Source organism: Topomyia yanbarensis, chromosome 1 (genome assembly GCF_030247195.1).
Source record: "Topomyia yanbarensis strain Yona2022 chromosome 1, ASM3024719v1, whole genome shotgun sequence".
NCBI lineage: Eukaryota > Metazoa > Arthropoda > Insecta > Diptera > Culicidae > Topomyia > Topomyia yanbarensis.
This window is the reverse complement of record NC_080670.1, coordinates 164511497-164535636: the sequence shown is the minus strand read 5'-3', so window position 1 is coordinate 164535636 and position 24140 is coordinate 164511497. Positions and strand designations below refer to the sequence as shown.

The following is a 24140-nucleotide window of genomic DNA, read 5'->3' as shown; positions in this document are numbered from 1 at the left end:
AAATAATAAAATTGAAAAATAACTCCCATATCCGCTAGACAAAAGGTTCCATGGCGACATGACCGGAAACTCTAGTGATATGGGGTAACTCTCTCCCTGTCAGAATGTGATCCGTACACCGAAAGCTAAAGATCAGAATGACGGTCCGCGAATATATGAATCGCCGCAGGGTTTCAAAATGGAATTTATACACGCGAAGTCACTTACACGCGAGCACTCGCGACAAACACGTCAACATACGAACGCTTAAGCCCTTCGCGATCATCTACGCACACCTATGCCCGCGATCGCGTAAACTTGATTACACTCCGGCAATTGTGTGAACGTTTTAGTATTTACGAAGTTACAAACGCGGTCTCAAACGCGAACCCGCAAACGCGCGCGATCATAAATCGGTCACGTCCGGAAATCTTTAGCCTTCATTCTAGCAATTTAGGTCCATACATTCAGTTGGACCAATCAAAAAAAAAATAAATAAAGCTCATATCCACTAGACCACGCGTTCTACGGCGGCATGAATGGGAATTCTAATGATATGTAAGAACCCACATTCTTCTGGAATCTGAACCGTACACAAAAAATTAAGTATCAGATTCACGGTCCGCGCGCGATCATTCTAGAACACACGCGAATATGCGAAAGGCACACGGTTATGAAATAGAATTTATACACTCGAAGTTCATACACGTTAGCAGACGCGACATACAAACGCACACGCGATCGAGCACGTTATCGTACAAATGTTCGAGCCCTTCGCGATGATACACGCGATCGCGAGTCTCTACGCCCGCACATACCTGAACCGTACAATGAATATCACATTCAGAATCACGGCCCGCTACAATTGGCCTAATGCAGTGTTTTATTGGGCGACATTGCCTGTCTCGTCTGCAAATTGTAGTATGTGATTCTGACGGGGAGCCCTTCCGAGAACCTAGCTCTACAGCTCCAGTAGGACAACTCTCGAAAAAAAATATACATAATATAACATTATTTAAAAAAATCGTTGTAATACGCAAAAACGATTTTTTTGTTTTTTAAAATAAATCTTATGTAAACTTGGCAACCATACATAGAAAAACTGCGGTTGTTTACATCTGGCCTATCAGGACAACACCCAAAATGAAAAAAAAAAACTATATGCAATGAATGGTGTTTATGTCAAATAAAAATAACCCTGCGGGAAAACCGAGAAAGCATGCCTTAATTTTTTCTGACAGGGCATCATTTGTCGTGAAATTCGATATGTCAAATCCTTCCTATAGTGTCAAATCCAGACTGTCAACATATTTCTTTATTTTAAATTTTAATATTATTTTCACGTTTCCTGAGCTGGAAAAAAACATTGTTGCAATCACGAAAATCAGCTTTATCGATGTAAGTAATAAAAACGACTTTTTTGCCTTTCTCAATAGAAAGGTATTGCAATTGCTCTGAAAACCGACTTTTTAACGGAGGCCCGGAGGGCCGAGTGACATATACCATTCGATTCAGTTCGTCGAGTTCGGCAAATGTCTGTGTGTGTATGTATGTGTGTATGTATGTATGTGTGTGTGTGCATGTGACCAAAAATGTCACTCATTTTTCTCAGAGATGGCTGAACCGATTTTGACAAACTTAGTCTCAAATGAAAGGTGCAACATTCCCATAGGCTGCTATTGAATTTCTAATGGATCCGACTTCCGGTTCCGGAAGTACAGGGTGATGAGTACGAACACGCAGAAAATGTCGATTTTAATAAATTTTGCAATGAATGTATAAAGGTGAAATTTTTTCCAAAATATGACCACAACTGCTTCGATTTGTAGTATTAGGTCACTAACATCCATTCAAAGTCTATTTGGTCACATTGGCCACCATCATCGGTTCCGGAAACCCCGGCGGAAGTATCTAAATTCAGAATGACAGTCACATCGGTTTCTCGGAGATGGCTAGACCGATTCGACTAAACTTGGCCTCTAATGAAAGGTATTGCGTCCCCGTAAATGGCTATTTAATTTCATCCCGATCCGACTTCCGGTTCCGGAGTTACAGGTTGTGGCGTACGATCACATAGCAAATTGTGATTCAAACCGATACTCCGATGAAAGCAAAAAAGGTAAAAATTTCGCTAAAATGTCTCTCAAACAACTTAAATTTGCTGTTCTAGCTCACCGACGGCCAACTAAACTTTCGTTGACTACATTGACTACCATAGACGGTTCCGGAAGTGCCCGGGAAAAGCGGCCATCTTTCAAAATTTACGAACTCACATCAGTTTCCCGGAAATGATTGGGCCGATTTTCACAAACTTAGTCCCAAATGATAGCTATAATATCCCCATAGATGTCTATAAAATTTCGTACGGATCGCTTATATGGTTCCGGAAATATAGACTAAACCGTCCGGTCACATATGAAATTCCCATATAAGCCGGAACTCAATTTTTTTTTCAAAGGGGGGACCTCTTGAAATTTCAGAAATCGAATTCGTATTTTTGATGCCAAACATCTTTAAAATGCATGAAACGTCGAGATTTTATGTTATCTCGAAATTTTTTTTTATAAAGATCGACTTTTTGGGACTTTGCCGATTTCGCACCTTTTTTCAGTTCAATATAACCATAGCTGTTTTTTCTTTTTCAAAATTTTAGAACTCGAATAATGATTTATTTTTCTGTATATAGTTGTCATGTGATGTATAATAATAAAATGTAATATATGCATTTAAAAGTTTTTAATGAATATAGGTGGATTAAAATAGGTTTTTTCTCATTTAATGACCCAATTGAGGTTGTCAATATTTTTCAATATAAAATTAAGGGATAACGATGGAAACAATAACGTGTTGTGTTAAGATTGGTTTAGGTTATTTCATGATGTGGATGTTTACTTTTCGAAGCTATGACTGTCATACTTAATGTAATAAGAAAAAAAACTAATTTTAAAATATCGACAAATGTTTACACCTCTACCAACTTGTGATCATCGCAGCTGTCAATTCTAAATAACTATCCATATGTCAACTTTTGAAATGGTTCGCTCTCTCGGTTAAATTTTTCCATTCAAGAGAAAACAACTTTCGAACTGTCAAATTTTAACTAAAGGTTAAAAAATCGCCAAATGGTTCACAGCCTTAATATGTAGGCTCCGCTGTTAGTGATATTCTCTCAGTTTCGCCTTAGTAGTAATATTTCTCATATTCGCTCGCTTATCATTGACCTATTTTGTCCCGGTAGAACAAAATCCCAAACAGGGCAAAGCTCATCCAATCCAGTCCAATCATATGACGCATCAGCAACCGGACGATTTTAATTGCAGTGATTCCACCGGTGAGTCGCTGAGGATACTGGGCCTTCTAAAATCTGGCAGAGGATTAAACGTGTACAAAACAGTTCCCCATTGATACCAACACAGCTACCAGTACAGGCACAGATGAAAAAGAGGAGTTCTTTAGATGCAGTACCACTATTCAGAGGCTTCAATGAAAACCAAGGTGATAGAATTTTGACTACATTTTTATAATCCAATAAAATCCATTTTTTCCAGAATCACCTATCGAGACGACACCATTAGATCTGTCTTATCGTCCAGTCGAGCATCTAAACGTAATGGGTGAGGTGTTTTGCCCTCCTAAAATGTCACAGAAAGCTAGATCGAAAACACATCCACCCCCGGTCGCAACTAGTGTTGCTTACGATGAATACTTGGCAAATATCGAGAACATTAAAATGACTGAGTTGAAGGAAAAGGAAAGAAAGAAAACTGAACGACCAATCAAGAGAAAACTGCAAGCTAACCAAAAGGCTCAGCTGAAATCTAAGCGCCTAAAACTAAAGAAAAAGTACGATAAGAAATCAATTCTGCAAGAAATTATGTAAGTTTTCACTCAAATTCCAATATTTACACCAGTATTTAGTCCATTTTATGGTACACGGTATTAGGAATTATTTTACACGGTATTCGGAATCATCCCTCTGAGATGCGCGGTATTAGGCGTATTGACAAGTCGTTCGTCAACGATTTTTTCCAAGGGTTTATAGCAATGAGCAGTATTAACATTTATTTTTCATGTCAAATATATTTAATGTCAAGTAAGCTAACGCGATCACAACCATTCATCGAAAATTTGAATTTTCGGACTCACTTTTTACTTGAAACGTTCTTAACCTCACGATATTAGGGCATGTCACGGTAGTTGCTGCATTTTAAGTCAGGGTATGTAAGTCGAGGTGGTACTGGCATTCACCTATGACATTCTGCCTGTATCTCCTGCCAACGGCAAAATTTACATATTAAGTTTGATTCACCGGGTTTCTGGGGATTTGAATAGTATCCCGTTCGGTAAGCAATTCAGTGAAACAATTTATTATTGTGCTCATACAAAAAAAAACTGTTATTATTTGGCTTCGTATCAATTTTTTGCTTACGAAACTCACAAAGAACCCTGAGCAAAGGCGATAGTCCAGTTCTAAGATAGTGTCGCATACTGATGGGACGAAACGTAAATTCCACTACTAATTTAGCTGAATGTGTCTACCCAAATTTTTCTCCTTAATAGAAATTTATCAAAGTGCCCGAAGGACTTCACAATGGCAGATATAGTTATACATCTAGTTTGGGATTTGCTGGTCTGACGGCGTTGTCCCATAGTTCGTACCTGGCGTTGTCACCCCCCGATGATTAACTTTGCGTTGCTTAGTGTGATGATAGTCGCGTTCCTGAATTGAGCCACCTTCCCGTTACTGAAGTATTGTGCTTTTCACCGAAGCTTAGCATGCGACGGAATCAATTCAAAATAGCGAAAGAATTGAAAATATACCCTGTTAGCTCCATCCGCCCAGTTTAGAATGAACATCTAGCAATATATATATATATATATATATATATATATATATATATATATATATATATATATATATATATATATATATATATATATATATATATATATATATATATATATATATATACCTCCTGTGGGTCAGGTATCGGACGGTCATGAATTAACAGTTCATGGATTTATTCACCTTTTCACTACCTGTGAGCGAAAATCGGAAATTATTTGTTACTGTTTTTGGTACCCATTTAATTTATTGTTTGTGCCTTTTTTATTCCTAACTCGATTCCTTTGCATCCTCCTAAGTTTTTCCTTGGTTTAAGACCAATAGCCGCTCGAACACTTCATATAAAAATCAATTCAAATTACATTTTTGTAGCCTTGCGGAATTGAAAAGTTTAAATCTTAAAAATGGCGGTTTCGCAATCTTGTTTTTTTTTTTGCTATTTTTGCTAATTTCCAGTGATAATCACAATAGCATTGGCGAGGACAGTAGGCTGCCTTAAATATTACCAGTTGATGAAATAGTGAAAACATTAGCTATTGAGGCAAATATACTACGCTGGATTGCTCGTCGCAAGTTTATGCATTTAATCATTTTTGCTGTGAAAGCAGAGGAAAATCTAGTTTGATTCTTTAGTAGAGTTGCTGGCCCTGAAAAGGGCCGATGGTTTTGATGCAGCGATTAGATAAATTTACTTGGAGCTAGTATACTTAGTGACAGCCTTGGTGCCTTCCGAGACAGCGTGTTTGGCCAACTCTCCCGGTAGCAGAAGACGAACGGCTGTCTGTATCTCGCGGGAAGTGATCGTAGAGCGCTTGTTGTAATGAGCAAGACGAGAAGCTTCGGATGCAATACGCTCGAAGATGTCGTTAACGAAGCTGTTCATGATGCTCATGGCCTTCGAGGAAACTCCGGTGTCTGGGTGAACTTGCTTCAACACTTTGTAGATGTAGATAGCATAGCTCTCCTTCCGCCGTTGCTTGCGTTTTTTCTTGTCTCCCTTCACAATGGCCTTCGTTGCCTTGCCGGCTTTTTTGACTGCTTTTCCACTTGCTTTCGGTGCCATTTCGACAGTAGTGTTATGCTTTCTGGTGCTTGAAAGAAACTAATGCTGAAGCCATGTATGCTAGCCCTTTTATACTCGCATAGAAAGCATCGAACGTCCGTCCCCTTTTTTATGTTTGTCGAATATTACTCTGTCAGCCCTGCCCTTGTGCTGAATAATGCACATTGAAACGGGTATATAATGAGGGTCCATATAGGTACCTGGCATCAGTTGAAAGATACTACTCTATTCGAAAACATAACACATCATGTCTGGACGCGGCAAAGGAGGCAAAGTTAAGGGAAAGGCAAAGTCCCGCTCAAATCGCGCCGGTCTTCAATTTCCCGTTGGTCGAATCCACCGTCTGCTGAGAAAGGGAAATTACGCCGAACGTGTCGGTGCTGGAGCACCTGTCTATTTGGCAGCTGTGATGGAATATCTCGCTGCAGAAGTGTTGGAGCTGGCAGGAAATGCTGCTCGTGACAACAAGAAGACCAGAATCATCCCGCGTCATCTGCAGCTGGCCATTCGCAACGATGAGGAGTTGAACAAACTACTCTCAGGAGTCACTATTGCTCAGGGCGGCGTTCTGCCAAACATCCAAGCCGTACTATTGCCCAAGAAGACCGAAAAGAAGGCCTAAATCGAAAGCTGAACCAACCCTTGTACAAAACGTCCTTTTCAGGACGACCACACATTTGTGATAAAGAAAAAAATTGAAATTGTTTCTAATGGTGCAATGGGCCAACACAATTTATTATACAATTATGCGATACGACTGGCATGACGCTCAGCAGCACGTTGTAGAGGATCTGATTTTTTCAAGTGCTTTCCAATTCACCATTTTGTTGAAAAGCGTAACTATTAAATGACTGCAAAAAGTTGGTCACAATTTTATGATAGAATTTCGTTAATCAAAGAGTATCAAAAAATAGGGAGTCTGCATAATAAAAATTCATCAACAACCGGAAATGTTACGCGTGATCATTTAAAATTGTGTCACGTTCACTAACTGGTTTCTGGGTTTTGGAATGATGCTCAACTCTCAATCTCCATGTTTGAATGAAAAAGACTTAGTATTCTATACTTGTGAAAATAAACTTTCGAACGAATGGTCGTTTAAACACTAACGTATGCCCGCCATTTCTAAATCTCTTTGTGCAGTATGCTGTATTTCTCTTTAATGAAAAGGAATCTGGTAAAAACAATTATTCTTCACTACACGGCACAAAACCTACACTGATAATAATTCACACGTTATTATCAAGTTACTTAGATTTGTGCTACAAGATAAACCATACGAAATTCATATGCCAAACATATTTGATATTCAATCATCAGATTGAACGACCATTTCAATAGCAAAACTTGTAAATTTAAAGTGCATATGCATATGCAAATCAATAAACTCACCACTTAACACTTTAATGTTGCGTTTAAAGACCTCTTTATTAAGTTCATTGTTACAAACGTGAAATTCAACAAAAAAAATATTTTTCAGGTGATATATTTGTCTTTATTATTTATTTATTTTCGCAGTTGGATCAATTCTGATATGAAAGTTAGAACATTTACAACTTCCGGCATATTAGATGATGATCCAACGGAATCGTCATGCTATAAATTATAATAATGCGTTCGATGTAAAGGTCTGGATATATTACATATATTTGCCCATTTTTCGACTGGTTCGAGCAAGCTCACCATTGCTGCCAGAAACTTGAAAATTTCCTTATTATCTTTCGTCTGTAAAAAATGCAAACATTATTAAACGAATTTGAAAAAATTACACTTACTGGTAATTATGTTCAGAAAGACTACATCGCAGCATAGCTTTCCATTCCTTCCATCCGCCATGCCATTTCACGCATAGCGAAATCATAGGTAAACACTTGAAAGTGAAATGTAAAGTTTATGAATCCAAAAGAAAAGCACAGCAGCACTTTTAATGTTAAATCAAACTACAAAATCATAGAATATTCAAAATTCAATTCTTAAGCAATTATTTGGTGGCCCTGAAAAGGGCCTTTGATTTGTTGTCTATGAGATTTAATGAAAACTGATCGTCTTAAGCACGTTCTCCACGGATACGACGAGCTAGCTGAATGTCTTTTGGCATGATGGTGACTCGCTTGGCATGGATAGCGCACAGATTGGTGTCTTCGAACAGGCCAACCAGGTACGCTTCGCTAGCCTCCTGCAAAGCCATAACAGCAGAACTCTGGAAACGCAAGTCGGTCTTGAAATCTTGAGCGATTTCACGAACCAGACGCTGGAATGGGAGCTTGCGGATCAAAAGTTCAGTCGACTTCTGGTAACGACGGATCTCACGAAGAGCGACTGTTCCCGGACGATAACGATGAGGCTTCTTCACTCCACCAGTAGCCGGAGCACTTTTACGAGCAGCCTTCGTTGCCAGCTGCTTGCGAGGAGCCTTTCCTCCAGTTGATTTACGAGCAGTCTGCTTGGTACGAGCCATTATTGCCTGTTGGTTGAGGTCTTCTAGGTAACTGAACGCGATGAAGATAAAACACAGAATGAAATACACAGGCAGCCATGCATCCTCTTTATACCCTGTTGGTCCGCACGGAGCAGCCAATCAGCGAAAAGGAACGGAAAAAACATACCCTCTCGTTGACTATATAAAGGACACATGTAACGGCGAAAGGCATAAGTTTCACTTCAACGGTCTTGACTGAAAGTAGCATCAATAAGCAGAGAAAATGACTGGACGCGGTAAAGGAGGAAAGGGACTCGGAAAAGGAGGCGCCAAGCGTCATCGCAAGGTGCTTCGTGATAACATCCAGGGAATCACCAAGCCCGCCATTCGCCGTCTGGCTCGTCGTGGTGGTGTAAAACGCATCTCCGGTCTGATCTACGAGGAGACACGAGGAGTGCTGAAGGTGTTCCTGGAAAATGTCATTCGAGATGCCGTTACCTACACTGAACACGCCAAGCGCAAGACCGTCACCGCAATGGATGTCGTCTACGCACTGAAGCGACAGGGACGTACTTTGTACGGTTTTGGAGGTTAAATAGCGAGAACTCACATGGAACAACATAAAAAGGCCCTTTTCAGGGCCACAAAATCATTTCGAAGAATTAGTTGGCATTTTCTATTTCATACGCCGTTTCTTCCTAGGAAGGAATCAAATTGGTTTAAACCTGAATGTATGCATTTAGCTAGTTTTGATAAAGTGTGATTTTTGTGCTTGGAATTCTCCTCATCGATAACCAAAGAGATCGACTGGGCCGTTAGCTAGAACCTACGGTCCGGTTAAAGGTTTTGAAAACGGTTATTAATTAACAAAAGGGAAAGTGAACAATGAGTGTGTCTTATTATTGGACGTCTTTTTGAGAAAAGCCTCGAGAATCATTCTGATCTTACATATCTGTCCTTCTTTGATTTTTTTGAAAGCGATGGAAACAGCTTCCTCTAGTGTGGAAATTAGGCAATCTATGAGACGTTTCTGATCAGCTGATTATTTCTTGTTTACTTCTTTTGACGTTACTCCGAGAAGTGCGACGTCCGACAATATCGTTGATTCGGTCCAACATCAAACGACGTCGGACGAGTTTTTCTGTTCGCAGGAGTAGACTTGTTGACAGAACCCACCGCTGAATTGTCAAAGAAACGTCTAATGGATTGCCTAATTGTGCCCTATTTTTGGCTTTGTTGCAAGATATCTATTGTGCTTCTAGTATTACAATTGAAATTTAGACGTGCTTTAGCAACGATTCGAATATGGGCGTGGCTTACGTTACAAACTACTTTTGTCCACTAGCCAGGGAGCTACTACCAACCGTTGGCTCTGTTTGAAAATACTAACAATTCATTGACTCAAATGAAAATGGGATATATTATACGCAAACTGGGATGTTTTTTCCCGATTACGGAAGAATTTTTTATATTTTGAGTATCGTTGAATGTTATGTATTAGCATATTAACAAGAATATAACAATGAAAGTGAAACATTTTTTCTAACTTGTACAACAACAAATTTACATAAACAATCTAGAGTATAAACATTGAGATATTGTCATTTTCGCCAAATGGGTTTAACGAAACATGTTACGCAATATATTTAACGAATAAAGCACGGAATAGAAAATTTTTCGCTTTAAAGTGTGATATTAATTTGCTCATTCTCTTTGCGAAGGAATATTGAAAAGGAGGTTCAGTGCGAAGTATGAATATATAAATTAGGAAGGATAATGTTTGTTGAAGCATTCGTTATTCGATGGAAATATATCTATCAAATTCTTTGGAGAAATATTTGGTAGTCCTGAAAAGGACTCTTTTTTGAGATTATGTTGAGCCAACAAAAGCAATATTCGGTATCAACTGAATTTACTTCTTGGCGGCGGCTTTTTTGGGAGCAGCTTTCTTGGCTGGTGCGGCCTTCTTTGGCTTCGGGGTCTTCGGCTTGTTGGCTGCTGCCTTCGATGGCTTGGTGGCTTTCTGTTTAGGAGCAGCTGCCTTCTTGGCGGCCTTTGCAGGAGCTGCCTTGGCTTTCTTTGCCACAGATTTCTTAGCGGCAGCAGCTTTTGGCTTCTTAGCCTTTTTCTCGCCAGCTGGTTTCTTGGCAGCCGCTTTTTTCTCTCCAACAGCCTTCTTGGGCTTCTTGGCGGCAGCAGCCTTCTTCGGCTTTTTCTCACCGGCCGGTTTCTTAGCGTCGGCCTTAACCTTGAATGATCCGGAAGCGCCAGTACCCTTAGTCTGGGCAAGCTTTCCCTTCTCGACGCCCGATTTCAAGGCCTTCTTGATAAATGGAGCCAACTTGGCGACGTCACACTTGTAGTTTGCGGCGATGTATTTCTTGATGGCCTGCAGCGAAGAACCGTTGCGTTCCTTCAGGGTCTTGATGGCAACTAGAACCATATCGTTCACTGGTGGATGGGTCGATGGCTTTTTCGGTTTCGCAGTGCCGCTCTTGGCAGCCTTGGCCTTCTTTGGGGCCTTGGCCGGAGAGGCAGCAGCAGGTGCCGCAGCAACAACTTCGGTAGCGGTTTCAGTCATTTTAACTCACTTTATTTCTCTTGGAAAGCGTACAAACTGTGGGGGGAAATATACGAATGAAGTGGAAACTGTTGGCTTGTTGGCGCTTGGTTTCGTCGACCGTGTTAGGGAATGCTTATGCATGGCGGTTGAGAATTGCCGTTCGGCTGGTGGAGATAATTTTTCTGGACTTTTCTTTTAAATTAGTATTATTCGAATCGTTGATAGTACATATTCTTCAAGAATTTAATCTACATTTGATATAATATTTGGGCTTTCTAAATAATCACACAAGTGCATTCACATCGAAATGTATGTGAGGGAAATTACAATTCATTATGCACTATTCACAACATAATGAAACTGATTTGTGGAAAATAGTCAAATAGATCTATTAAAACAATTATTATACATATAAAATTCTGTTTAGTAGTAAGGGAAATGTTTTTTCTTTCAAATAACATCGTGTATGTGCATAAACTTCGATTTACTAAACGAAATTTTTCAATTCAAAGACATACCAAAATATCTGCTTTGGCGTCCAGGTTTCGTATGAGTCCCTGCATGATTGGATTGTTAGATATTATTTAAAACTAGTTCATGTCAAATCTACAAATTATTTAGTTTACTAAATGCACAGGGGACATACAAAATAAAACTTCAGTATCAATTAGGAGTCTTTGGAATGTAATAATTTTGTATGCGAAGTCCGAAATATTTGGTAGACGCATCTTGGCCAACTTTAAACGGAGGATCAATAAATCTGAAGCCAAGGGGTGATAAAATCACTACTTACACCTTTAAAATATATTACAAAAAAAATCAAAATTCCTACTGAAAAAGTTTAAATTATCCAAACCCAGGAAATTGATATAAAACTCAGAAGCCCGGAAATCGCCCTTAAAAATTGGAGTCTCTGGGTCAGACGCGTAGTGGTGGCAACTCTAGGTGATACTAAAACATATTTTGTGCTATTTAAATTACGACTTTTTTTAATGATATTTTCCACCATATCAAATTTGCAGTGGAAGTCAGGCATTCTTGAACTTTTTGTTGAAATTTCAATTTGCCATCGACCCGTTCACCTAAAAATTGTAGGGTTTTAAGACACATTCCAGCGTTAGGGAACGACGTTTGCATGCATCATGCAATTGTTAACAGCTCGTCGTTTAAAACTTCTAATATCAAAAAACTTAATTGAATAGTTTGAAAATGCTGACACAATGTTAATGTTATCCCGATCAGGAGAAAATAACTGGCCAATAACCCGAGCATACTATTTTCTGGTATACCAAAACCTGGTATTGATTTTTAATACCTCATTGAGGTATTAAGCAGACATTGAAGAAACATTCTTCACTATCTGCTGAATACCTAGATGAGGTATAATACTTTATTTTAGTATTATTTATGTATTCCAGTGATTTTTACAAATACCAAATCAATACCTTATTAAATACCTTCATGCAGTGAATTTTGTTATTGGAAGGTTGAAAAGGTTACACACCAAAAAATAATGAAATTAAAACGACATGTAAATCAATACGAATGTAAACATACAACGATTGAATCAAAAAAATTGATTGAAAATTACGTTAAAATCAATTGGAGCATCAAACAGCATACAATTTTATACTTTCGTTCGTGTAATATTACATGTCATTCATTTTACAGCAGTATTCGAGTAAAAATACATAAGAAGCGCATTGGTTTTCCGTTTAAAGAAACTGTAATTTTCAATCCACGTGCAAAATAATAATATAATTCGTTGAAGAAAGCACGGCAAGTCGTGTGTGTTTGTGGTGGAACTTAATTTTACATTTATATTCATGCTCCAAATATGTGCATGAAAATAAACTTAAAATTACAAAATATTTTTTTCTGTGTATGTTATTATTCAGGTATTATCATAATTAGTTTCATTATCAACTAGCTATTCGTAGTACATGTCTCAGTTATTATTTCGGGTATTTTAACTCTTATGCAAGGCTTCTCAATAACGTATTGTGGTGTTCAAGTATTGGGTACAGTATACCTGAATTTGGTATTCTGAAGTTATTTTCTTATGCTCGGGATGTGTTCGCTAGGGGACAACAGACAAATCATTTGTACTTGACAAATGATATTTTGAAATCAACTTTTAATATGAATTGGTAAAGGGACACACCACATACCACAGTGGCAGTGGGTTCGACATAGAATTTGTTAATTAGGGCGGTTCAACAATATTTTTGAGTCTAAGGTTTAAGCATTGAATCGTTATAGTTTGAAATATAAAACCATATTTCTTACTTTTTTAACGATTCATTTAGCTGGATATTACTAAGTAGGAAAAATATGAAATTTTAAAGCCATAATAATCTAGTATCAGCAAGGATGTGAAATATACACATCGAAAAATTAGAAGTGGCAGAGTCATTAGAAACAGGCTTAAAATCTTACGGACTAATCTTTTGCCTTCTGCTGTCAGGAGTCGAGCTTAGGCAGTGTTACTACGAATCTTTCAAGTCTATCGACATGTCTCACGACAAAAACATACTTGTTCCCCTTGACCATGGGTACCTTCTTGGGCAGTTGCATTATTACTAGAACAATATAGGAAACGATTTCTATTGTTTTTCTTTATCACAAATATGTGGTCGTCCTGAAAAGGACGGTTTTGTACAAGGGTTGGTTCAGCGTTTGATTTAGGCCTTCTTTTCGGTCTTCTTGGGCAGTAGTACAGCCTGGATGTTTGGCAGAACACCACCCTGAGCAATGGTCACTCCAGAGAGCAGCTTGTTCAACTCCTCATCGTTGCGAATGGCCAGCTGCAGATGACGCGGGATGATTCTGGTCTTCTTGTTGTCACGGGCAGCGTTTCCTGCCAATTCCAACACTTCAGCCGCGAGGTATTCCATCACAGCCGCCAGATAGACGGGTGCTCCGGCTCCAACACGTTCGGCATAGTTTCCTTTCCTCAACAGACGGTGGATACGGCCCACAGGGAACTGAAGACCAGCACGATTTGAGCGGGACTTTGCCTTTCCCTTAACTTTGCCTCCTTTACCGCGTCCAGACATTTTCTTTGTTAGATTTTTGTTTCACGTAGCAACTGCGTACTGCAATAGTGATACTGATGCCACTTGCCCGGAAAGACACTCGTTATATACCCGCTGCAATGTTCATCAACTACCGAAGGGTGGAGCTACGAAGGAAATGTAACGAGAAAACATAAAAAAGGACGGATTTTCATTCCACTACGAACGAGTATAAAAGAGACACGACACACTGTGCGTCTATATCATTTCGTTTGTAGCATCGTAAAAGCATCGTACGTCAGTTGAAATGGCACCGAAAACCAGTGGAAAAGCCGCCAAAAAATCCGGCAAGGCGCAGAAGAGCATTGTGAAGGGAGACAAAAAGAAGCGTAAGCAACGCCGGAAGGAAAGCTATGCCATCTACATCTACAAGGTGTTGAAACAAGTCCACCCGGACACCGGTGTCTCATCCAAGGCCATGAGCATCATGAACAGCTTTGTTAACGACATTTTCGAACGCATTGCTAACGAGGCTTCTCGTCTGGCACATTACAACAAACGCTCGACGATCACTTCCCGCGAGGTTCAAACCGCCGTCCGTTTGCTGCTGCCGGGAGAATTGGCCAAACATGCTGTCTCGGAAGGCACCAAAGCCGTCACCAAATATACCAGCTCCAAGTAAATTCTGACCATTGCATTAAAAACCCGGCCCTTTTCAGGGCCATCAGAACATTAACGAAGAATTGAAATAAATTTTCTACGTCATGAAGTTCCATAAAAAAAATTAGGTCTTTGTTTAAGATTACTAGGCATTTTTATTTATTAGGTCAATTTTCACTATTATGGAGGTCCATGGATGATTTCTCCATTCCTATGAATCAATATAAATAATAAGGGACGTAAAAGTTGTGAAATACTCGTGCTTGCATGAAACAGAAATGCAAACCGGAATCCCTAATTTTAACCATACCCTTTGAGTCAGTACTTTGAGCAAAGATGGCGGACGCTGTTCTAACAATAGCTTCATATCGATGGGATACCAATGGGAATTCGATAACTTCCTATCTGATGTATTGTTGGGAGTGTGATTAAAATAAATTAAATTGATCTTCATCGGAGTACATTGTAAATGTTGAAATTTTCCGTGCTTTTCTTTTATTCTATGCGCGGCTCTGCAGGTAATTTTGTTTCGGGCAAAGGGTCATGTAAATACCAATCCTTCCACGGATAGGCTAAAGAGGATTATCAGCGCCAATATCTTTGTGCTATCTTGGATTTGTCTACCAGCCTAATTTGCCAACATAAAATTCGGAAGCGTCAGAAATTTTCATGTTGGAAATTACCAGCAGCTTACAAGCGGTTACATTCTGCTGGTAGCACGCTTGTTGCCAGTATGCTGTCAGCAGATAAGGACCATAACCAATACAGATAGGATGCCAATAAAAATGAGTTGCGAATGAAATTAACTCCCTACCTACAATATTGGGTAGAGTATTCACCCAAAGAAATTAAAACTTTTACTTCAAATGTTGGAGAATAGTTAATGAAGGTACATTTTCAAAAACAATGGTCTATGCTAATACCAATACTCCCCCAGGTAGGAAAGCCGGATGTATTAGCGTCAACTTCCCTACCTGTGCATGTGGTAATATAGAACCCGTGGTGTCGAAATTGTTCCTTTCCGACATGACGCTTAGGAGCACACACTTTCGTAATTCTGACTGATTTCTAAATTTTAGAATGATGCCCAACATCAAATCATAGAGCTTCGAGTTGTTCACATGAAAAAACACTAAATTCTTGAACAATTAGCCCCGTTTAAACACTAACGCCACTTACCAGCACATCCCAAAATAATTCTTTAATTACTGCCGGTCATTTTGAAATCTCTGTGATCAACCGTCAATCCATTTAAACTCTATAGCGTATCTGCCAGCGAATTCACATTTGAATGGATAATTTTCAGATTGTTCGATATGGAAGACCGATTTCTGTTTTCAAGTAGGATAGATTCAATACTAAATCAAACTAAATCATAGAAAATTCAAATTCGAACTCTTAGACAATGAACTTGGTGGCCCTGAAAAGGGCCTTTGGTATTATTGATAATGAGATCCAATGAAAGCTGATAACCTTAAGCACGTTCGCCACGGATACGACGAGCCAGTTGAATGTCTTTTGGCATGATGGTGACTCGCTTGGCATGGATCGCGCACAGATTAGTGTCTTCGAACAAGCCAACCAGATACGCTTCACTGGCTTCCTGCAGGGCCATAACAGCAGAACTCTGGAAACGCAAGTCGGTCTTGAAATCTTGAGCGATTTCACGAACAAGACGCTGGAATGGGAGCTTGCGGATTAAAAGTTCAGTCGACTTCTGGTAACGACGGATCTCACGAAGAGCGACTGTTCCCGGACGATAACGATGAGGCTTCTTTACTCCACCAGTAGCCGGAGCACTTTTACGAGCAGCCTTCGTTGCCAGCTGCTTGCGAGGAGCCTTTCCTCCAGTTGATTTACGAGCAGTCTGCTTGGTACGAGCCATTGCTTTTTGTTGGTTGAGGTCTTCTAGGTAACTGAACGCGATGAAGATAGAACACAGAATGAAGCACTCAGGTAGTAGTAGTAAAATTTGCTTTTATTTATCTCTTTTTGTTTTGTGTACATTGAATTTACATTTAAGTGATATAGTTTGCACTTTTCAGCTTTGTTACAATATGTTCTTTATGCTGTTTATGATTTCAATTTATCATTGGTGTTGGTAATGATTGCCGATTGTACGGAATTATGTTTTATAATGAACCTTAACCTAACTTAACCTACTAATTAACCTACTATTTACAACTTACCTTACTATTTACAAAATTTACAAATTATTTACATGTTATATAGTTCGTTTATGAGCCTATGTTCAGATTGTTCGCATTTTGCTTTGAATTGGTTTGTCAACTTGTGAAAGCGAGCCGTTAGCAAGTCTAAGCCTGCATTTTGGTGAACCGTGGTGGTTCGAGTTCCGTACGGGAGATCTAAAATCATACGCAGTGCTTTGTTTTGGATAACTTGAAGCTTTTTCTTGTGGGATGCAGCGCAGAATTCCCAGACGGGGGCGGCGTAGTCAATGACTGGCCTTATTATTTGCTTGTACACAGCTAATTTATTTTTTATGGACAGCCTGGACCGGCGGCATATTAGTGGATACAGACGTTTTATAAGCACGGAACATTTTGTTTTGGTTTTTTCGACGTGTTGGCGGAAAAGGAGTTTGGAGTCAAGAGTCAGACCGAGATAGAATGCTTCAAGAGACCAGGGGATGGAGTGGCCACCTAGCATGATTTTGCAGTTTGCAGGGGGGTCCAATTTGTAAGTTTGACGATGCTTAAATATAATGGCTTGAGTTTTGGGCAGATTTAGCTGGATTTTCCATGTGGTCAGATATTCGGTGTAAATGTTCAAGCATCTCTGGAATTTACTACGGATTTCTTTGGGCTGTCTACCGCCGACTAGAATTGCTGTGTCGTCGGCGAACAAGGATAGAGTGCAGCCAGCGGGTAAGGGTGGAATGTCTGAAGTGAAAATATTATATAAGACTGGCCCGAGCAAACTTCCTTGGGGAACCCCCGCAGGGATTTCGAAGGGCTGGGAGTCAGTGCCTTGCAGTGATACCTGGTACGATCTGCGTTGGAGGTAGTTCCTGATTATTTTGGTCAGGTATAGTGGGACGTTTTGTTCGCTAAGTTTGTATAGCAGTCCGTTGTGCCAGACGTTGTCGAAGGCTTTTTCAACGTCTAGCAACGCCATGCCAGTTGATTTGGATAGGGTTCGGTGTTTTTTAACTATGTTCACTACTCTAAGGAGTTGGTGGGTGGTAGCATGACCCTTACGAAATCCGAATTGTTCTGGGAGTATAATATTGTTTCTGTCCAAGAAGGCTAGCAGACGGTCCAGTATGAGTCTCTCGAACAGTTTACTGATAGAGGAGAGTAGACTTATAGGACGGTAACTCGAGGGAGACGTAGGATCCTTTCCGGGTTTTAGAATGGGCACAATTTTTGCTCGCTTCCAGTCAGTTGGGAAATAATGTTGCTCTAAGCATTTGTTGAAAATGCGGCAAATTAATGTTATTATTTTTAGGCTTAACTTTTTATATACAATGTTAAAGATGCCATCAAAACCTGGGGCCTTCATGTTTTTTGTGGCCTTGATGGCGGATTGGACTTGCTGAACCGTGATTTGTTGTTCGGGGGGGACAATACAAGGGGTGTTATCAAGGGTGTGGACACGCTGTATGACCTGTTGTTCTAGGGGGCTATGGATTGCATTTCCTAGGTTATGGGAGCGAGCTAGATTTTCACCTATTGCAGTGGCCTTATCCAGGGGAGATATCAATATTGCATCATTAATTTTCAGGGGTGGAACCGGTGTTGGTTTGGACTTAGGAATCTTTGTTAACTTCCAGAAGGGCTTCGAGTAATCTTTCAAGGATGCTATGTCTTTAGCGAAATTTTCATTTTTCAAAGTTTCTACCCTGTTTCGGATCTGCTTATTTAACTCGGTCATGCTATCTTTTATGATTAAATCTCCTGATCTTTGAAATTGACGCCTACGTATGTTTCTCAACCGAATCAGATATTTGGTTTGCGGGTCTATGGCGATAAACTTACCCCGCACTGGGATCTTACGGATGCAAATTCTGTCGGCTTCTTCGATGGCCTGGTTAAGATTGTGGAGCGCGCTGTCGATGTCGTCAGTTGAGTCGAGTGGTGGGTCTTCATCTACACGGGAATCCACTATTCGCTGGAAGTTCACCCAGTTGACGTTGTGGTAGTCCTTGCGTTGGTGCTGTACTGCTGCGGTAACACTTCCTCCATACTCACACACCACCGGGTAGTGGTCAGAGCTGAGTTCGGCGAGCGTGGTCGGTTTCGTGACATCAACGTTGCTCAGGAAGAAGTCTAATGTTGACGTGGTCCCTGCCGGTGACAGGAAGGTTGGTTCATCCGGATGATGCACAGCATAGTATCCTAGTTGGGCATCGTCGAAGAGTATTTTCCCGTTACTGTTTTGGCGGTTGTTTCTCCAGCAGCTATGCCTGGCATTGAGATCTCCTCCGATGATGAATTTGGAACGACCGCGAAGCACTCAGGCAGCCATTACTCCTCTTTATACCCGGTTGCTCCGCATGGAACAGCCAATCAGCAAAGAGGAATGGAAAAACATACCCTCTCGTCGACTATATAAAGGACACATGTACCGGCGAAAGGCATAAGTTTCACTTCAACGGTCTTGATTGAAAGTAGCATCAATAGGCAGAAAAAATGACTGGACGCGGTAAAGGAGGAAAGGGACTTGGAAAAGGAGGCGCCAAGCGTCATCGCAAGGTTCTTCGTGATAACATCCAGGGAATCACCAAGCCCGCCATTCGCCGCCTGGCTCGTCGTGGTGGTGTAAAACGTATCTCCGGTCTGATCTACGAGGAGACACGAGGAGTGCTGAAGGTGTTCTTGGAAAATGTCATCCGAGATGCCGTGACCTACACTGAACACGCCAAGCGCAAGACCGTCACCGCAATGGATGTCGTCTATGCACTGAAGCGACAGGGACGCACTTTGTACGGTTTTGGAGGTTAAATAGCGAGAACTCATTTCGATCAATATGCAAAAGGCCCTTTTCAGGGCCACCAAAATCTTATCGAAGAATTAGTTGGCATTTTCTCTTTCATGAACTTTTTTTCCCTGGGAGGTAAATTTATTTATTCTCCTAAGTGGAGTAAAATTTGGGTAAAAACTAATTTTCCACTATTAAGGGGAAAATTGTTTAAAATCTCGCTTACGCGTTAATGGCACCAAACATATAACTAAATTGGTTATGGAATTTGCGTTTCGACTTTGTCTCATCAGAATACGACACTAACTTAGTAACAGCACATAACGCGCAAATGTGGTTTAACACAATTTTCTCCTTAATGAAGAAAAACAGAAATATAGCATAGTATCTTTATTATCTTGCATTAACTTACTAAGTACGCATCTTGCATTAACTTACTAAGTACGACCAATTATTACAATTTCACTAGTTCTCAGCTTAAAAATGAACTTCTTTTTCTTGTGGGGCATCATGCTTCACTAGGGGTTTGCTTAGGAAAATAATTAGTGTCGCCATTTCTGGAGCTAGCGTCAATCAGAAGCGCCTTCTTATCAGTAGCCAAACAGATCGACTGGTTCGTATTCTAGACACTAAATTCAAAAATCACACTTAACTTATTCGTACGTCAGAACGGCTGATCTACATAACTTTTTGAACACACGGTAGTGCAGGAGTTCTGATTGTAGAAGACAACATCTAAACTTGTGTTTACTAGCTATCAAGCCAGTATTGCATGGCAATATGTTGGTTTATCAAGCGAGCAATTAAACTCAAATTTGTGCTTGCAGGGGCGTATTTTGTTATGTTTCGATGTAACCGGTTCAAGGCGTTACCTTTGAAGACGTAGGTTCCATTAGAATACGTAAAATTCATATTTTAACATTGTTGCAAAATATCTAGTAAGTTTTGAATATTACAATCAAAATCCAACCTTTACCTACTAATCGACTATGGACGTGACTTACGTCACAAACTACTTCTGTCAACTAGCAATGAATGGGATATATACGTCAACTTGGGTCTTTGTTCTGGTGACGGAAGGAACTATTTAGATTACGAGTTTCATGCATAAGATTACATAATCAATGTGAAGAATAAAGTGTTAAGCATTGAGTTATTATCATTTTTGCTAAATGGGGGAAGTGAAACATTTTAATAAATACATTTAACAAACAAAGTACGGAATAGAAAAATCTTTTGCAAAGAAATATTAAAAATGAGGTTAACAGCGATAATATGAAAATGTAAATTAGGAAGGAAGCATTGTTGAAGCATTCGTTATTCGATGGAAAAATATCTATCAAATTCTTTGGAGAGGTATTTGGTAGTCCTGAAAAGGACTCTTTTTTGAGATTATGTTGAGCCAATAAAAGCAATATTCGGTATCAACTGAATTTACTTCTTGGCGGCGGCTTTTTTTGGAGCAGCTTTCTTGGCTGGTGCGGCCTTCTTTGGCTTCGGGGTTTTCGGTTTGTTTGCAACGGCTTTCGTTGGCTTGGTGGCTTTCTGTTTGGGAGCAGCTGCCTTCTTGGCGGCCTTTGCAGGGGCTGCCTTGGCTTTCTTCGCCACAGATTTCTTAGCGGCAGCAGCTTTCGGCTTCTTAGCCTTCTTCTCGCCAGCTGGTTTCTTGGCAGCCGCCTTTTTCTCTCCAGCAGCCTTCTTGGGCTTCTTGGCGGCAGCAGCCTTCTTCGGCTTTTTCTCACCAGCCGGTTTCTTAGCGTCGGCCTTAACCTTGAACGATCCGGAAGCGCCAGTACCCTTAGTCTGAGCAAGCTTTCCCTTCTCAACGCCCGATTTCAAGGCCTTTTTGATAAATGGAGCCAACTTGGCGACGTCACACTTATAGTTGGCGGCGATGTATTTCTTGATGGCCTGCAGCGAAGAACCGTTGCGTTCCTTCAGGGTCTTGATGGCAGCCAGAACCATATCATTCACTGGTGGATGGGTCGAGGGCTTTTTCGGTTTAGCAGGGCCACTTTTGGCAGCCTTCGCCTTCTTCGGAGCCTTGGCCGGAGAAGCGGTAGCAGGGGCGGCAGCAGCAACTTCGGTAGCGGTTTCAGCCATTTTAAATCACTTTATTTCTCTTAGAAAGTATACGAAGTGTGGGGGAAATATACGAATGAAGTGAAAACTGTTGGCTTGTTGGTGCTCGGATATGTCGACCGTGTTAGGGAACGTTTCGGAATGGCGGTTGAAAATTTCTCTTCGGCTGGTGTAGACAATTTTTTTAGACTATTCTTTTAAACTAGTATTATTGGAATCGTGAATAGTTCAAATTCTCCAAGAACTCAATTTCTTTTTGATCCAATATTTGTGCTTTCAAAATATTAACACAAGGGAATTCACATCGAAATATATGTGAGGAAAATTCCAATTTATTATGCACTATTCACGACTTTTCGAAACTGATTTGCGTAAAATAGTCAAATATTGACATTTAAACAGTTAATATACCTTGGAAATACCATTTATTGGAACGACAAATGTTTTCTTTTTCTATTAGTATCAAATATGTATATATGTTTTGGATAACAAACCGAGATTATTCAACCAAAATTCTCTCCTTTTATGTGGCAAAATACTTGCTTCGGAACAAAGGTTTAATTTTAGTCTTTGCATGATTTTAATGTTAAATATTATTGAAAACTTTAGTTAATGGCAAATCCACAAATCAATTATTTTGCTAAATTGAAATTGGACATACTAAATCAAACTTTAGTGTTAATATGGAGTCTTTGAAATGTAAATCTTGGGTGATTCACTAGTTGTTTTGTACAGCATATATGAAGCATTATGAGATAACATGTTCTGATAAATGAAAAAGTTCTGTCTGGTCAGCAAGAAAAGTGGCTAGTGTAGCTTAACTCAGTGATTTGAATGTTCCCACTATCCGGAAAAGGCTGCTTCAACAAAAAGCCTGCCCGATTCAATGACGTTTCCACTTGGATCCCATGTTCCGAAATGACAAGTGAAATTCGCCCGCTCCGAACGAGCTCGCGGTCATAGCTTTTTTATCCGCCATTGTGTAATTGCCGATTGGAATATTTTTACGTTTTATTTTAAAAGTAGTTTATTTATACATAGGTCAGCATCCTATTTTTATCTATGCAGCGCAAATGCGTTAGTTGTGGGTTCGCTACTAGGGGCAGATCACTTGTGATGCATTTTTAAAAATCAGCGAAATTAAATGCATTTCTTTCCATTAAAATAGAAATTCATAATATATTTTGTGTTGCGTGTAATGTATTTTGCGTTGCGTATATGACGTCAAAAACCTACAAAAAACTTGCCCTACATTCAGCAAAACGTCGAACAAAGTGGATCAGCGTAGGACGTTTGTTGAACAAAATTTTCTGTGAGGGAAAGCAAAGTTGATGCAAAAATGGAAATAAAATGCATTTTTTTTAAGTTGATGCAAATTTGTTTTACATTCTCAGATTGATCTGCCCCCAGGTTCGCTAGTTGGGCTGTTCGTTAGGTGGGTGTTCGCTAGTTGGGGCATGCCCCAACTAAAAGGCACTCTTATGTCAAAACTGATAGTAACTGATTGACGTTTGAAAATCATCGATTTCGAGGGGCTTATTGGTTGATTTCTGTGGCGATCTAGAAAATAAGCATACTTTGAAATTCATTGGAACTTAATTTTTTGAATTCGTATTCCGGATTGTTTTTAGTGAAATAAATGTGTTAGATCAGCGGTTCTCAACCTTTTTGTACCACGGACCCCTTAGAAATCACCTTCGGTACCTGCGGACCCCCACGGATAAACATCGATTGTAACATGTTAATTCCAGTTTGTTAGGACACAAGACTTGAAATTTCAATCTGCACTCGGAAAATATATGTTTCTTCGCGGACCCCCAGCAACGACTTCACGGCCCAGGTTGAGAGTGTTAGATGTTCCATTCAGCATCAATTAGTTTGTGTCGCAGAGAGGTTAGTTTGTTAACTTTTGAAGGTCATCTCTGATGTATTCAATCACATTATATAATGATTTTTTAGCTAGTGGCAACCAGGGTTGTTAATACGCTGAATTCAACGTTATCGTTTCAACGCGATATCGTTGAATCGATAATTTTCCGTTGAATTCAATCGCGTTGATTTTGGCGTTAATTTCATCGTTCATCGTCAACGCACTTCGATGAATGTAACAACGTTACCGGAAATTTTCGTTATTTCTATTTTGAACACTTATAGAATGGTGGTGCCTGTACTATCTAAAACATGTATATTTATGGTATATTTGTTTAAATTACAGTACATGGAGGAAAAATTGTAAACATAATGGAATAAGCCAAGCTAACCGAATTTGGTATCCAATCTTTAAGCATGGTTTTGGCGTTAGATTAATAACTCCAATGATAACCAGGGTGCAATAAATTCTGAATTCGTGTGACTTATGTTCATACCATGCTTGCACTTTATCGGCTTTTTCCAACGGCAATCCATTTCCTGTTTTCTGTGAAGGAATTCATAAAAAAAAAATTATGGCAAAAAGAACACTAATGACATACTTTGTAACAAAAATCAGCTTTTAACTTGAAGGAAACAGTCAACTTTCGTGTGCCGTAAGCTATTTCCGTTTGTTTTTTTTTATTGAAATCAAACAA

At 39.7% G+C, this 24140-nt stretch overlaps 7 protein-coding genes across 7 annotated transcripts; 3 read left to right on the top strand and 4 right to left on the bottom strand.

Annotated features, from left to right (window-relative positions):
• Window positions 1-5465: 5465 nt before the first annotated feature.
• Window positions 5466-5912, bottom strand: LOC131676406 (histone H2B-like). Its single transcript, XM_058955475.1, has one exon. The coding sequence runs from the start codon at window positions 5886-5888 to the stop codon at window positions 5514-5516; it is 375 nt and encodes a 124-aa protein (XP_058811458.1). The 5' UTR covers window positions 5889-5912; the 3' UTR covers window positions 5466-5513.
• Window positions 5913-6109: 197 nt separating this feature from the next.
• Window positions 6110-6700, top strand: LOC131676405 (histone H2A). The gene has a single exon (XM_058955474.1). The coding sequence runs from the start codon at window positions 6136-6138 to the stop codon at window positions 6508-6510; it is 375 nt and encodes a 124-aa protein (XP_058811457.1). The 5' UTR covers window positions 6110-6135; the 3' UTR covers window positions 6511-6700.
• Window positions 6701-10157: 3457 nt separating this feature from the next.
• Window positions 10158-10925, bottom strand: LOC131680121 (histone H1B-like). Its single transcript, XM_058960843.1, has one exon. It carries the CDS (start codon window positions 10886-10888, stop codon window positions 10220-10222), a length of 669 nt encoding a protein of 222 aa, XP_058816826.1. The 5' UTR covers window positions 10889-10925; the 3' UTR covers window positions 10158-10219.
• A 2584-nt stretch (window positions 10926-13509) lies between these two features.
• Window positions 13510-13967, bottom strand: LOC131680129 (histone H2A). The gene has a single exon (XM_058960854.1). The coding sequence runs from the start codon at window positions 13927-13929 to the stop codon at window positions 13555-13557; it is 375 nt and encodes a 124-aa protein (XP_058816837.1). The 5' UTR covers window positions 13930-13967; the 3' UTR covers window positions 13510-13554.
• Window positions 13968-14169: 202 nt separating this feature from the next.
• Window positions 14170-14590, top strand: LOC131680138 (histone H2B). The gene has a single exon (XM_058960863.1). The coding sequence runs from the start codon at window positions 14195-14197 to the stop codon at window positions 14567-14569; it is 375 nt and encodes a 124-aa protein (XP_058816846.1). The 5' UTR covers window positions 14170-14194; the 3' UTR covers window positions 14570-14590.
• A 4584-nt stretch (window positions 14591-19174) lies between these two features.
• Window positions 19175-19522, top strand: LOC131680114 (histone H4). Its single transcript, XM_058960837.1, has one exon. The coding sequence runs from the start codon at window positions 19203-19205 to the stop codon at window positions 19512-19514; it is 312 nt and encodes a 103-aa protein (XP_058816820.1). The 5' UTR covers window positions 19175-19202; the 3' UTR covers window positions 19515-19522.
• Window positions 19523-20863: 1341 nt separating this feature from the next.
• LOC131676404 (histone H1B-like) lies at window positions 20864-21631 on the bottom strand. The gene has a single exon (XM_058955473.1). It carries the CDS (start codon window positions 21592-21594, stop codon window positions 20926-20928), a length of 669 nt encoding a protein of 222 aa, XP_058811456.1. The 5' UTR covers window positions 21595-21631; the 3' UTR covers window positions 20864-20925.
• Between the last annotated feature and the right edge of the window lie 2509 nt (window positions 21632-24140).